This window comes from Mustelus asterias, chromosome 22, assembly GCF_964213995.1.
Source record: "Mustelus asterias chromosome 22, sMusAst1.hap1.1, whole genome shotgun sequence".
In the NCBI taxonomy this organism is placed as follows: Eukaryota; Metazoa; Chordata; class Chondrichthyes; order Carcharhiniformes; family Triakidae; genus Mustelus; species Mustelus asterias.
The window spans coordinates 32932680-32949160 of NC_135822.1; the positions used below are offsets into that span (position 1 = coordinate 32932680).

At 41.4% G+C, this 16481-nt stretch overlaps 1 protein-coding gene across 6 annotated transcripts in view; it reads left to right on the forward strand.

The window, feature by feature from the left end:
- mtor (mechanistic target of rapamycin kinase) overlaps positions 1–16481 on the forward strand; it is a 316990-nt gene that overhangs the window by 258451 nt on the left and 42058 nt on the right. For 5 of the 6 annotated variants that reach the window (XM_078239096.1, XM_078239101.1, XM_078239099.1 and 2 more), the window contains exons 38-39: positions 12755–12872; positions 13640–13837. In XM_078239096.1, the coding sequence (XP_078095222.1) occupies positions 12755–12872; positions 13640–13837 (316 nt within the window). The remainder of the gene's footprint in view (positions 1–12754; positions 12873–13639; positions 13838–16481) is intronic. The other variant, XM_078239102.1, reaches the window with a different exon arrangement.

Genomic DNA, 16481 nt, shown 5'->3' on the forward strand with positions numbered 1-16481 from the left:
TATTAATTGATCTCTCCTTGGGCAGCAGTTGAGTACACACTTCACCTTAATACTGCAAACTAACACAGGGACAAATCAGCCAGTGTTCCTGGTGCTGATCATTCTCCAGTGACTCTTACTGAATATTGAACATGCAATTCTTACCCAATGTTCATGTATCAGACTTAATCATAATGTCCTGCATGATTGATTGCATTGTCTATGTTCACCTTCTGGATTTATACATGACGAATGCTTCATGAGAATGTCAAGAGGACTCCAGACGCCCAGGGGTTAAGTCAGTTGGTCTTGCTAAATTGCCCCTTAGTGTCTCAAGATGTGTAGGTTAGGGGGATTAGCAGGGTAAATACGTGGGGTCACAGGGATAGAGCCTGGGTAGAATGCTCTGTTGCAGAGTAGGTGCAGATTCGATGGGCTGAATGGCCTCCCTCTGCACTCTGGTTCTATGAAAATGAAACCCAGTCATAGTTAACAATTTCAGGAATAGAGAGGCAGATGTGGATTAAGAAGGACAAACCAGAAGAAATATGCACGCAGGAAATAAATGGGTTGGAAAAATATAGTTTAGTAGAATGGCAGTAAATGTCAAGTGTAAAGTATGTAAAGAATTGTATCCGATCATAGATTGTAATGTTCCAAAGTAATTCCAGCACTAGCATGTGAGTCCTTTTTCACTCTAAAACCACATGTTTTATAAACTGTTATTTTGGTGCACAATATCTCTTTTAAGATTGGTAAACAATGATGAGCATTGAGTTCTTGTATAATGGTGTTCTGTTTAGTTATTCCAAATATGCAGTTGAAATGTGTGTGTTTCTTTCATTAAACATCGAGTCAAATTGCTTTCATACTTTGTAGTTTCATGGCATAATGTAAATAATTCTGTAGTGGAAGATTTACAGAGTGACAGGCTTGCCTCCACTGAGACATTCTGTTCATTCATGCCCCCTTTAATGGATTTGATTTTCAATGTCAGTTTTTAATCTAGAGTCTATAATGGTGACTTTCTAGGAGCACTGATCACTTAGTTTCAACCTGGCTCCTTAAACAGCCAGATGTTCTTTTGAGTAAGTCTGTGACTTGAAGATTCAGGCATCTAAGCCTTTTGTTCAGCAAAGCAAAAATCTATAAGTCCAGCCTCCTGTCACTTCTTCACTTGACTCCATGGAAATTAACGAATGAATTGTCGACTGGTTCTGTTTTCATCCTGGAAGTGCCTGAGAAACAAAACATTGTAAGAAGTCTCACAACACTAGGTTAAAGTCCAACAGATTTATTTGGTAGCAAATACCATAAGCTTTCGGAGCACTGCTCCTTCGTCAGATGAAGTGGAAATGTGCTCTCAAACAGTGCACAGACACAGAAATCAAGTTACAGAATACTGATTAGAATGCAAATCTCTACAGTCAACCAGGTCTTAAAGGAACAGACAATGTGGGTGGAGGGAGCATTCAACACAGGTTAAAGAGATGTGTATTGTCTCCAGACAGAACAGCTAGTGAGATTCTGCAAGACCAGGGGCAAGCTGTGGGGGTTACTGATAATGTGACATAAATCCAACATCCCAGTTTAGGCCGTCCTCATGTGTGCGGAACTTGGCTATCAGTTTCTGCTCAGCGACTCTGCGCTGTCGTGTGTCGTGAAGGCCGCCTTGGAGAACGTTTACCTGAAGATCCAAGGCTGAATGCCCGTGGCTGCTGAAGTGCTCCCCCACAGGAAGAGAACAGTCTTGCCTGGTGATTGTCGAGCGGTGTTCATTCATCCGTTGTCGTAGCGTCTGCATGGTTTCCCCAATGTACCATGCCTCGGGACATCCTTTCCTGCAGCATATCAGGTAGACAACGTTGGCCGAGTTGCAAGAGTAGGTACCGTGTACCTGGTAGATACAAAACATTGGCAGGGGGGAACATAAAGAAGAAATAATGAGATCTGGGAATTCACTGAGAATTATTTGCGGGATAATGGAGAAACATATTGCTGTAGGTGGGCAAGCTTTCATTGTGAATTGCTCCCTCCATCGAGTTAGATAGTCTGATGTGCGTAGAAAGTCTACCTGTAATGAAATGCATATGTTTGTAGTCTGTGGCCTTCCCTCATTGTCCTCCCAAAAGTGTGATTGAATATTCCCCACTTGGCTGGGTGAATACAGCTCCAACAATGCTGATGAAGCTCAATTCCATCAAGGACAAAGCAGTCCACTTGATAGTCACCCCATTCACCTTGAACATTAATTCTGTCCGGCCGTATGCACCACCTACAAAATACACCGCAGCAGCTTGAGAAGTCTCCTGCAATGGCACCTTCTAAACCTGTGACCTTTACCACTTAGAAGGACAAGGCAAGGGAACACCACTGCCTGCAAGTTCCCCTCCAAATCACGCATCACCGTGATCTGGAAATATCCCGCCATTCCCTCTTTTTCACTGGGTGGATCATTCAACTTTACAGTACTTTAGGTGTGCCTACACCACATCGACTGCAGTGGTTCAAGATGGTGGTGCACCACCACCTTCTCAAGGGCAGTAAAGATGGGCAATAAATGATGGTCTTGCCAACAGTGCTCACATCCCATGAATAAATCTAAAAAAATTGAAATCTGCACATCCAGGCTAAATGATCTGTCATTGGAGCTATTGTGTGCCTGACAGAACTAATCAATGTCAGCAGAGAACCGAAATTGTGATGGAAGATGATATATCAGCTATGATTTAATAAGCACCTCTATTAGAAAGCAGCAGAATGTGAAATTGAGGCAATATTTGAAATATCCTGAAAATCTTCCAAGAGAGAAATTATTTTTATGAATAGGGTAATTCGTGTGCAACTATAATCCAGAGTTCCCATTTTTTTCAATGTTTATCGCAAAGCAGGTTTATTTCATGTGGAAATATTTTGCTCTGAATGTGTTTTACAATATGTTTCTTGTAGAATAACTGCCGCTCAAGAATTTGATGGGAAACAAAATTGATTTGATTTTCAGTATTCCTGCGCTATTGAAAGAAAGATAGACTTGTGCTTAGATAACATCACAACTAAACATCTCAAAGCCCTTGAGATAAAATAAGGTGCTTTCAAGTGCAATCATTTGTTATTATATGATCAAATATATAAATTGCCTCCGTTTGTTCAAGATGCTTTGTTCAGCTTTGCCTCTTGTGTCGAAAGTGCTTTTTTGCCATCAATTTATACGTCACTTTCAATGTAGCGAAACATCCCAAAGCGCTTTGCTGATATGAGAAAAATTAATCACTGAGCTGGAGTCAAAGAAAGATTATGGGGAAATGTCAAAATCGAGGAATTACAGCAGAGAAAACGGATCATTTGGTCCAACAGTGTGTATGATATATATGAGATTTCTCCCACTATAATTACATCTGTACTCCTTCCCTGTACTATCCACACATTCCTCTATTTCCTTCTCTTTCATGTATGCTTCAGTGTTGCTCTTAAATGTGTCAGTTCTATCTGCTTCAGCTACTCCATATTCAGCAAGTCCCTCATTCCCCATACTCTGGTGCTGTGAGGAGATGGAGGGAGATGGTCATGAATCAGTCAAAACCAGACACATTCCTTAAAAGTCAGATTGGTTTTGCTCATATGTAGTTCCTTTTTGTTATTCTGTGTTAAGCATAGTTATGTGCAAGTGGTAGACCATGTTCAGGGTGAAGCAAAAGCATTACAAATAGCCATGGACAGAATGGTTCTATGAATATTTGCAGGTTCAGAAGTTATTGAAAGTGAATAAATAAACTTGTTCCATCTAAAAGCTAAACATTCTGCAGCTAATGGTTTTAGGTAAGGTGTAGACTGCAGCTTTGTTCTTGTGTGTTTATAACTCTGCCCTGTGACATGCTTCAAGATCTATGTCTACACGTAAGGGCCTACAAAAATGTTAACTTTTCCAGTGACATTTGTGTCTCATGCCCTGAACCAGACTGACACAGAAAATGTTGTGTTATTGGAGGCATTGAATTTTGAATAAGCCATTAAGCAAAGAGCCTGTCTACTTGTTCAGTTCGGCATAAAAGATAATCATAAAAAGATCATGGCATTTATTTTGAAGAGAGGAGGAGTGCTTCTGCTCAACTGTCCTCCCTCCCCCAGCACCACCAAAAGAGATCATAACTGTGTGTGGGAATTTGCAAATTGACTGGTGCATTTGCCTACAAAATAAACAACTGCATTTTAAAATCATTAAATTGACAGTGAAACACTTGGTGATGCCTTGAATATGCCGAAGATGTTACAGAAATGCACGTTTTGGAGGCAGTTCTCTTCCTGCTTCTGCCTGCTTTCCAGTGACCAACGGGAACTGTAGACATGCGCTTAATTTCCTCTGATCAACACACTACTGAGTTAAAATATAGTAGACACAGTTATGTAAATATTTCAACCAGTGCATTAAATATAACAGGAAGGACTCAAGTGAGTAACCTGCTGATATTGACTGGGCTGCCATTGTTTTTGGAACCAGATATCAGCATAAACACCGGCCTCAGGAGTGGAGGAGACCAGAATTGGGGGAAAGAAATAGGAAAATCTGTAACTTTCATTTGCTTGCAAAGTTCCACAAACTATTAGCAATGTGTTTATAGAAATCAAAACTCTACAGCATGTTTTATTTTCAGCCGAGAATAGCCTTGTATTTCTGTGTTCTCTACCATAAAGGTCAGAATGTCTTTTGCATCATGATGTATATTCCAAGAGTGTAGAGTAAAAATTGGCCTTTCCTCACTTAAGGCAACTAAAATTGAGGTTATGTGACAGAGTCCCAAGCAGGTCAGCCTGAGCTAATTGTGAAATGTTTGGGGTTGTAAATTTCCAGATTTATTGCTTCGAAACCCTGCCCCAAGATATCTGTCCTATTTCGAGTTCACTAAACCAAACTCTATGAGGCATTCCAAAGCACATTCTTGCTGTGGACATAATTCAGGCTCCAGCTTCATACACTATATATTCACTGCTTTTCTATCTTCATTATTAGGTTAAAGGGCTTTTGTTTTCCTTTTTATGTTGGTCTGTAAACTACCAAGTTTCATTAAACATCACTGAATTAGTTGGCCTGTATTTTAACTTCTTGCTTTGCTGCATGGAAATAAAATTAAATGTGTCTGCACTTACAATTTACACATAGTCCCTCTCTGAATAATCGCTGTTTGTCTTCTCTCTCTGCTATTTAAGCTCTATATCCCCTGATACTCTTACCGTACTCAGTCTTGAAAGCTCCAATTGTCCTAATATCAACAGCCTTTGGAGGAATGGAGCGTGGCAAATTCCTACTCCCCTTTGTGTGAAAATGTGCTTTTTTTTTCTTCTGAACAGTCTACCTTTAGTTTTAAGATCATTTTGCTGTGTTCATGACTTCCCCAGCAGAGGAAGTAGTTTCTCCATGTCCACTCTGTTAAATATTTTTAACGTTTTTAATGCAAAGTAGCAATCTGACATTGCAAATTAATCCCATTACAACTGAATTGTGTAAATAAATTGCTAAAATAACATTGCAACAGATGGGGTTAATAGCTCATACAAAAAGACAACACCTCTGACAAATGCAGCATGGTTCAGTGCTGCCCCTAAATGACAGTCCAGACTATGGACAAATGCAAGAATAAGGCTTGAAAAAACCCCGTCCTTCCGAAAGAGTGCTACCAGGTAGCTCAGTTGGTCAGACAGCTGGTTCGTGATGCAGAGCAACGCCAACAGCGTGGGTTCAATTCCCGTACTGGCTAAGGTTATTCATGAAGGCCCTACCTTCTCAACCTTGCCCCTTGCCTGAGGTGTGGTGATCCTCGGGTTAAATTATCACCAGTCCAGGCGCTCTCTAAAAGGGGGAGAGCAGCCTCTGGGACTTTGGCAACTTTTGCTCCCACATGAACCAAGCTGACAGTTAAACAATGGGAATACTATACACAGTAAAGGTTGCAGCAATTACTGTTATGTTTGCATATTTTTTTGGCTACTGTTCTGAACATCCTGAGATCACCATTGGAGTTTAGCAGAGTAAGATACCCTTTAGTTTCCGGGGGATTAATAGGGTAAATATGTGGGGTTGCAGGTATAGGGCCTGGATGGAATTGTTGTCGATGCAGTTTCGATGGGCTGAATGGCCTCTTGTGCAGTAAGGATTCTATGATTCTTGTGGCAGAATCTAGAACTAGGGGTTGCTGTTTAAAAATGAGGGGTCAACTATTTAAGACCGAAATGAGAGAAAAAAAGTTCCTCGGGATGGAGGGGGAGTAAAACTATGGGAAGTATAATGGTTAATGGGAAGCAAAGCAGCAGGTTAACATGTGGGGAGGAGGTTTCAACTGCGTGGAAAAATTATGAAAAAAAGTTAAAAGGAAGGAGAACTCGGGAGATGTTATTAATAAAGGTGTTAGGATTCAAAAAGAAGGTAGAAAAGCTAGTGTAAGGGCACTTTACCTAAATACTCGTAGCATTTGAAACAAGGTAAATGAGTTGACAGCACAAATCATCGTGAATGAGTATGATTTAATGCCATTCCAGAGACATGGTTGCAGGATGGTCACGACTGGGAGTTAAAAATCCAGGGGTATCAGACTATTCGGAAGGACAGACAGGAAGGTAAGGGAGGTGGTGTAACGCTTATATTTAAAGATGACATCAGGGCGGCAGTGAGAGATGACATAGGTTCCATGGAGAAAATCTTGAATCCATTTGGGTGAAAATTAGAAATAGTAAGGAGAAAAAGTCACTGATAGGCATAGTCTATAGGCCGCCAAATAATAACATCAGGGTGGGGCGAGTAAGAAACAAAGAAATAATTGATGCATGTAAAAATATTACAGCAGTTATCACGGGGATTTAAATATACATCTCGATTGGTCAAACCAGTTCAGTCAAGGCAGCCTTAAGGAGGAGTTCATAGAATGTATCCGTGATAGTTTCCTAGAACAGTATGTAATGGAACCTATGAGGGAGTAAGCTATCCAAGATCTGGTCCTGTGTAATGAGACAGGAATAATTAATGATCTCACTGTTAGCGATCTTCTCGGAAGGAGCGATCACAGTATGATTGAGTTTAAAATACAGATGGGGCATGAGAAGGTAAAATCCAATACCAGTGTCTTGTGCTTAAGCAAGGGAGACTACAATGGGATGGGATATTCTTTGAATATCTTTAAGAGAAAAGTAGATAGATTCTTGATAAGCAAGGGGTTGAAAGGTTATCGGGGTAGGCAAGAATGTGAAGATGACGGTAAAATTAGCCATGATCTTATTGAATGGTGGAGCAGGTTTGAGAAGTCGAGTGGCCTACTCCTGCTCCTAATTCATATGTTGGTATTATCAATTTCCCAGACTCGCTCTCTAGAGGACCAACACTAGTCTTAGTTACTCTTTTCATATTTAAATATTTGTAGAAATTTGTACTATATGCTTTTATCTTGCTAGCTTTCTCTCACTTCTACGTTCTGTCTTTTTGTTAGTTATTCTTTGCTGATTCTTAAAATCTGATCAATCTCCTGACCTATCACTAGCCTGCAGATTTATACAGTGTTTCTTTCAACTTGATACTATCCTTAACTTCCTTATTTATCCACTGATGAATAAGGAGAATAAATGAAAAGAATGATGCATTCTTCTCATAGACTTTCCTTCTCACTGGGAAAAACCTTTGAGAGTTGTTAAATATCAGCTTAAAAATCTGCTACTGTATCTCTATTGTCCTAGCTTTTAACCTGGTTTCCCCAGTTCACTTTAGCTAGCTCTGCCTTTATAACCTTTTACTTACCTCTATTCAAGTTTAAAACACTAGTCTTAGACCCACAGTTCTGTCCTTTAAACTGAACTTAAAATTCTATCATGTTATGATCCCTGTCACCTAGAGGCTTCATTACCATGATTAATCCTGTTTCATTGCACATTACCAGGTCTAGAGTAGCCTCTTGCTTGGTTGGCTTGAGAATATAGTGCTCGAAGAAATTGTCCTGAATTATCAACCCATTTGCCAGGCTACCTTTGCCAATCTGATTTGCTCAACCTACATGTCAATTTAAGTCACCTATGACTATTGCATTACCTTTCTTACGCATCCCAATTATTTCATCCCGTGGTACTCTGACCTACGGTATAACTACTGTTAGCGGGCCAATAAAGTGCTCCCACAAGTTGCCTCCTCTCTCCTATTTCTTATCTCTACCCAAGCTCTTTCAAGCTGAGCTCATCTCACTATGGTGCTAATGACATCCTTAATTCACAGGGCTACCCCACCGCTTCCTCCTGGCTTCCTGCCTTCTTTGAAATTTTAACATGCCAGCCTTGGTCACCTTGCGACCTACACCACATGGACTGCAGGGGTTCAAGAAGTAGCTCGCCACCACCTTCTCAAAGGAAATTGGGAATGGGCAAAAAAGGCTGACTTGGCCTGCAGTGACCACATCCCATGAATAAACATGAAAAAGAAAACAGCAAAGTGATACTTTGCTGAAAGCAAAATCTGCAAATGCTGAAAATCTGAAATAGAAAAAGAGTATGCTGGAAATACTCAGCAGGTCTGGTAGCATCTGTGGGGGGATAAAGAGAACTAACATTTCAGATCTCTGACATTTCATCAGAACTGGAAAAGTTAGAAATGCAATTGATTTTGAGCAAGTAAAAGGGGGAGAGCAGCAAGAAGATCAACGGGCAAGGTCTGTGATTAAATGGTAAAAGATGGTGCAAGGCCAATGGGAATGGAAGTGGGACCAGTAAAGATACAACGCAAGTGTCTAGAGATGTTGTGACGGTAAGGATGCTGAATAGTTGCCACCTGAAAATAAAGTAAAAGAAATAAGAGCAAAATGAGAGAATAAATCTTGGAACAACCAAAGAAGCACAAAACAAACTGGGAGAAAAGTTTGCGATCCAAAGCTGTTGAACTTAATGTTAAGTCGAGAAGTTTGTAAAGAACTACAGCATAATTGAGACCTTTGATCGTGAGGAGGGAGGAAGTAAAAGGGTAGGTGTTCTATCGCCAGTGTTTGCGCAGAAAGGTTTTGGGTCTGTAATCTTTTATCAGAACCCAAGTATTAACTCTGCTTCTCCCTTCACAAATGCTGCTGACGTTGGATTGTTTTTCAGCATTTTGTTGATATTTCCGATTTCCAGCAACCGCGGTATTTTTGCTTTTGTAATAGTAATTAAGCAGGTTGTACATAACTTTAAAAGGATGGAAAAGAGTATCAATACCACTGGCTATATTATCAAATTCATGAGGCATAAATCTAGATGAAGGGGAAACACGTCTGTCTACCAGTTTAACTCCAGTTTCCACTCCATCTGACGAAGGAGCAGCGCTCCGAAAGCTAATGGCATTTGCTACCAAATAAACCTGTTGGACTTTAACCTGGTGTTGTTAAAACTCTTACTGTGTTTACCAGTTTAACTGACAGCTTTTTAAATGAACAGAAATAAACCTTCAATAATTATTTCTAAGGGAGGAAGATGTGAATCTATGTCTTTTGTTCTTAGCTTGCATATCTATAAATACCGCTCAAAATAATAGACTGGTCCGGTTTATTGCACTTTTTGGATCCAGTTAATGAAAGCATGGATCTCAGCCAGTGGAAAGAGACCATGCAAATGTTCATTGTCATCAAATTAAGCCTGTGGTTTTCCGACTAATTTTCTAATATATTAAATTACATACAACTCACAGCTGAAAGTTTATCCTATGTCATTGCATGTGGACCATTTCCAGGCACAGTACAATAATTTAATGAGTATGTTATTTCTTTTAAAACCATCCTAAGAATGAAATCAATTTTAGAATTTTCCACGGCCCAGTGTAATCAAAAACAATAGAGGCTGAGTCATTCTAAATTTATTGCCTTGGAAGTTAACTGTTACGCTTTCTAAAATGTAACAGGATGTTAGCTATCAAAACAATTGTCAAGGTGGCGTTATCACTTTAGTGTTATTGCATGTTTATTAAATTGCCTGTATCACAGAATCCCTACAGTACAAAAGGAGGCCATTTGGCCCGTCGAGCCTGCACTGGCAACAATCCCACCCAGGCCCTATCCTTGTAACCCCACACATTTATCCTGCTAATCCCCCTGACACACACAGGCAATTTAGCATGGCCAATCAATCTAACCCGCACATCTTTGGCGTGTGGGAGGAAACCAGAGCACCCAGAGGAAACCCACACAGACATGAGGAAAACGCACAAACTTCACCCAATCACCCGAAGCCAGAATTGAACCCGGGTCTCTGAAGCTGTGAGGCAGCAGTGCTAACCACTCTGCCACCGTGCCACCCTTCAAAAGTTCAGATCATTTCACTTTTTTCTCCTTTACAGAAAGTAGTGACTCATGTTGGAGACAATTTCAAAAGCACAGCTAGTCCTGCTCATGGCCCTTGCCCCATGTGGCAGTCAGTGTCATCAGCATGTTCACAACTAATCACGATCCTCTTTTCAGACCTTCACATGTATGAAAATCCTAGGGGTCACTTTTTTTTTTATAATGAGAATTCCATCTTCCTTTCCTCCCTATCCTGGGAACAATGGAAACCAGGATAAGACCCCCTACACTCTGCGCCTCTCTCCTCCCCAGCTGGCAGCACTTTAAACCAGGGATCTTCCTGATCAACATAGTTCAATGATGCATCTTCTGCTTTATTGCTTGCTTTATCCATTGGGGAGGGAACTTGATCAAACCTTTAACAGCTTCCACTGTGCACAATAAATCCAATAAAAGATATTCTAAGGCAACAAGTAGATATTGCTAGTCTCCATAAACTTGAGCTCATCCAAAACATCTGCCCAAATGCCACCCCACAGTAAATTAACAGAATCAACATGTCCCATTGAGAATACATATCACAGGATTTGAGTAAAGCAAGACAGAAATAGCCACACAGGCTTTCACTTTGAAAATAATTATTAAAGCATTCATGTTTATTCATCAGTCACTGGTTAACCAAATTGATGGGTGCACCTGACTTTCCTTTGAACAAATTTGTATTAGGTGGGGAACTGGATAACATATATGTCTGCATCTGCAAGCTTCCACACGTTTAACAGATTATTTCCCATACTTCTGAATCCAAATTTATCCACTAATTTATCTGGATCCTGCCAGATAAATTAATGGATTAGGGAAGCCTAATACAACTAGCTGCTAAATTGGGAAATTTGGAGTGCTCGAGGGATGAGCTCCATCCAATGAGTTGAATTGGCTATTTTGCACTTTTTTGTGATGGGGGTAAAGAGATATTCCAGGCAAGACTTAAAGTTGTATTTCTGGATCTGCCCTCATTGGCTATTTACTTGCTTTTTAGAGATAAATATAGTTGATTTGTTATTTTAATAATTCAGTATTTCAGTGCACGGTGGCACAGTGGTTAGCACTGCTGCCTCACAGCACCAGGGACCCGGGTTCAATTCCCGGTTTGGGTCACTGTGTGCAGAGTCTGCATGTTCTCCTTGTGTCTGCGTGGGTTTCCTTTGGGTGCTCCGGTTTCCTCCCACAGTCCCAAAGACGTGCTGGTTAGGTTCATTAGCCATGTTAAATTCTTCCTCAGTGGACCCGAACAGGCACCCGGATGTGACGACTAGGAGATTTTCACAATAACTTCATTGCAGTGTTAATGTAAGCCTACTTGTGACATTAATAAATAATCTTTAAACGTTAAGATATATAAGACTGCAATTTCCTCCAACCTTCTACTCATTTGGGAGCGTTTTGACACTTTAAAGTAACAGACTACAAAAAAACCCACTAAATTCTGTGTTTAGCATTCTCTGACCTTAAGAGCCTGACTGCTAAAAATTACAGCGAGCCGCTTAACCTTATGATTGCGTTCCTGAAAAGTGCAACCTTAAATGTAACAATGTTCAGCAAATCAGATTTTCCCATTGCAATCAGTCTAAAAACTGTGGTTAGGACCTTTTTTCATCAGAAAAAAAAACATAAGTATAAATACTGCATATTCTTAAATGCCTACATTCATAAATCAAAATATTTTAAAATATCAAAGAAATGGTTTAAAAATGCAAAGGCAATTTTCAGCTGCCTCATTTTGGAGTGACCCGCCGCCATCTAGTGGCATACATTGGTTGGTGCAGGGAGCAGCTGAAGAAGTCCAAAGACTTTCATGCTCACTGTGTAGGGGAGCAAGGGCGAAGAGGAGCATCACCGGGTACTTTAAAAGTGAGAACAGGGAGTGAGAATGGGAGCCGGGTGAAGAAGGACTGAGGGTGGGAGTGAAGGCAGGAGCGGAGGGGAAGCAAAGCCAGCTGAAGAAGTCCCCAGTCGTGACAGTGGACACGGGGGACTTGGACTACAGTGCAGTACAACAGGGGGGGGGGAGGAGGGGAACAGTAAAGATCCTGGGTTGTGGTTTTATGACCTCAACAGCACAGGGGGAAATGATAAGGTGCCATGTGCAGACCACAGAACAGGAAGTCTGTGATAAACACCAAAGTAAACATCGCAATGTTGAACGACTATATGGTACCTATTTTACGACTGATGTAATGGAAACAATGTTGATAAGTCCAAGTTTAGCAGGGCTTGGTAATTGTGATACTTTACTGTGCTTTTTAACATTCAAAATTCAGAGTCTTTGTGGTGTGAATTCCAGTTCTGAAAGTTCATGCAAAGAAGTGTTGATCTCTCAGCCACCAACAAAGTGGATGCTAAGAAGGGCAGGGAAGTAGAATAAATAGATTACAGTTAACCCTGAAAAAAACCTGTCTCTCAAATTGATTGTTTCATCATAGTAAATGTGCAGTGTTTGTCTGCAGATGTTTTCTGAAGCTGGGTGAATGGCAGCTAAACCTTCAGGGAATCAATGAAAGCACCATTCCGAAGGTCCTTCAGTACTACAGTGCTGCAACAGAACATGACCGAAACTGGTACAAGGTAAGCTCAAAGCGAATCGAAAGAAGTTGCTTATTTTGACGCATAGAATCAGAGAATGGTTGCAGCATGGTTGAAGGCCATTTGGCCCATCATATCTCTTGTGTTCTCTGCAAGAGCAATTCACCAAATGACACTTGCCAGCCTTTTACTGGTAGCCCTGCAGCTTTTACCTCTTAAGATAATGATCCAATTCCCCTTGAAAACCTTGATTACATCTGCCTCCATCGTGCTCCTGGGCAGTGCGTTACAGATCCTGGCCACTTGTTGCATAAAAAAGCTTTTTTTCTCGTGTTCGCCTTTTGTAACTTGTATGCTACCTGACGACAAGTCGTACTTCCCTTTTCCCCAGAGTTAGGAGGGTAAAACCCACCAGGTCTCGTGCTCCCAGTCTTTGCCAGTGGGCTCCTGCTGGAAAGAAGACGTGAGTGTCAGGTGAGGGCAGGAATGTTCTCTGCTGTAAAACCTTTTACAGTCGAGATGCTTTTGGCTCACATTGCCTAACCTCACATTTGAAGAATGTTCATTTGGATGAAATTACAGCAGGCTACCAGAATCTGTGGAACCATGCCAGCACGATCAAGAGAAAAGGCGCAAACTGAAGCCTGTTAAGCAAAGAAATGAGCTTTTAATCCTTGCAGCTGCAGGGGTCCATTTGTATAAAGTTATAAATATTCCAAGAGAAAGTCTGTTGGTTCTAAGAATTCGCAGGAGCCAGTGATTTAGTTTTATATATAAATTCAGACGGCTTATTCTTGTTGTCTTCATAGGCATGGCACGCCTGGGCTGTGATGAATTTTGAGGCTGTTCTTCACTACAAGCATCAGAATCAAGCTCGTGATGAGAAGAAGAAACTGAGGCACGCCAGCGGTGCCAGTGCAAACAGTGAAGCTAGTAACAGTGAGAGTGAGGGCGATAGTAATGAAAACAGCCCTGTACCATCACCAATACAGAAAAAGGTTAATGAGGTAAAATCTATTTCTCGGTGCAAGGAAATGTCAACTTTCGCTTGTTCAAAAGACAAAGTTCTAGGATATAGTTTGGCACTAAACCTCCTCAATGACTGTCGGTATAATCTGCTAAAAAAAATAAAGTTGTCGATACCAGCCAAATTTCTGAAAAAGAGAAATACATTTGTTTGATGCCATACGACCATCAAACATGGGAGCAGATTTAGGCCACTCGGCCCATTGAGTCTGCTCCGCCATTCAATCATGGCTGATTATTTTTCTCATCCCCATTTTCTCCTGCCTTTTCTCCATAACCCCGATCCTCTTATTAATCAAGAACCTATCCATCTCTGTCTTAAAAGACACTCAATGACCTGGCCTCCACAGCCTTCTGCAACAAAGAGTTCCACAGATTCATCACTCTCTGGCTGAAGAAATACCTCCTCATCTCTGTTTTAAAGGATCGTCCCTTTAGCCTGAGGTTGTGCCCACTGGTTCTAGTTTTTCCTACTGGTGGAAACATCCTCTCCATGTCCACTCTATCCAGGCTTCACAGTATCCTGTAAGTTTCAATAAGATCCCCCTCATCCTTCTAAACTCCAACGAGTACAGACCCAGAGTCCTCAACCGTTCCTCATACAACAAGCTCTTCATTCCAGGGATCATTCTTGTGAACCTCCTCTGGACCCTTTCCAAGGCCATCATATCCTTCCTCAGATATGGGGCCCAAAACTGCTCTCAATACTCCAAATGGGGTCTGACCAGAGCCTTATAGAGCCTCAGAAGTACATGCCTGCTCTTGTATTCTAGCCGTCTCGACATGAATGCTAATATTGCATTTGCCTTCCTAACTGCCGACTGAACCTGCACGTTAATCTTAAGAGCATCTTGAACAATGACTCCCAAGTCCCTTTGTGTTTCTGATTTCCTAAGCATTTTCCCATTTAGAAAATAGTCTATGCCTCCATTCCTCCTTCCAAAGTGCATAACCTCACACTTTTCCACATTGTATTCCATCTGCCACTTCTTTGCCCATTCTCCTAACCTGTCCAAGTCCTTCTGCAGTCCCCCTGCTTCCTCAATACTACCTGTCCCTCTACATATCTTTGTATATCTGTAAACTTAGCAACAGTGCCTTCAGTTCCTTCCTCCAAATCGTTAATGTATATTATGAAAAGTTATGGTCCCAGCACTGACCCCTGAGGCACACCACTAGTCACCAGCTGCCATCCTGAAAAAGACCCCTTTATCCCCACTCTCTGCCTTCTGCCAGTCAGCCAATCCTCTATCCATGCCAGGATCTTACCCTTAACACCATGGGCACTTAACTTATTTAACAGTCTCCTATGTGGCACCTTGTCAAAGGCCTCTGGAAATCTAAATAAATCATGTCCACTGGTTCTCCTTTATCTAACTTCCTTGTTACCTCCTCAAAGAACTCCTAACAGATTTGTCAGACATGACCTCCCCTTGACAAAGCCGTGCTGACTCAGTCCTACTTTATCATGCACTTCCAAGAACTCTGCAATCTCATCTTTAATAATGGACTTTAAAATCTTGCCAATGACCAAAGCCATCATGACCTATAATTTCCTGTCTGCTGCCTTCCTCCCTTCTTAAACAGTGGTGTTACATTAGCTACTTTCCGGTCCTCTGGTACCCTCCCTGCTTCCAGTGATTCCTGAAAGATCACCACCAATGCCTCCACAATTTCCTCAGCTATTTCTTTTCGAACCCTGGGGTATAGTCCATCCGATCCAGGTGATTTATCCACCTTCAGACCTTTGTTACCCCAGAACTTTCTCCTTAATCATGGCCACTACACTCACCTGTGCCCCCTGACTCTTCTGGAGCTCTGGCATCCCACTGGTGTCTTCCACCGTGAAGACTGATGCAAAGTAACTATTCAGTTCCTCTGCCATTGCTTTGTTTCCTAGTATTACTTCTCCAGCCTCATTTTCCAGTGGTCCAGTATCTATTTTTGCCTCTCTCTTACCTTTTATATATTGAAGAAAACTCTTCCTATCTTCTTTTATATTACGAGCTAGCTTACACTCATATTTCATCTTCTCCCCCCCCTTATTGCTTTTTTAGTTGTCCTCTACTCGCTTTTAAAGGCTTCCCAATCCTCTGGCTTCCCACTAATCCTTGCTACTTTGTAGACCTTTTCTTTTGCTTTTATGCTGTCCTTGACTTCCCTGTCAGCCATGGATGCCTCGTCCTCCTCTTAGCATGTTTCCTCCTCCTTGGGATGAATTTCTGTTGTGCCTCCCGAATAACTCTCAAAAACTCCTGCCATTGCTGTTCCACTGTCTTCCCTGCTCGGCTCCCTTTCCAGTCAACTCTGGCCAGCATCTCCCTCATGTCTCTTTAGTTACCTTTATTTTAATTGTAATACCATTACTTCTGACTCCAGCTTCTCCCTCTCAAACTGCAGGGTAAATTCTATCATATTGTGGTCACTGCTCCCTAAGGATTCCGTTACCTTAAGTTCCCTAATCAAGTCTGCCTCATTACACATCACCAAATCCAGAATTGCCTGTGCCCTCGTAGGCTCTGTCACAAGCTGCTGCAAAAAAAATCTTGGACATTCCACAAATTCCTTTTCTTGGGATCCACCTGATGTGCCTTACCACAACATCAAAGCAGTTCACCCAGTGAG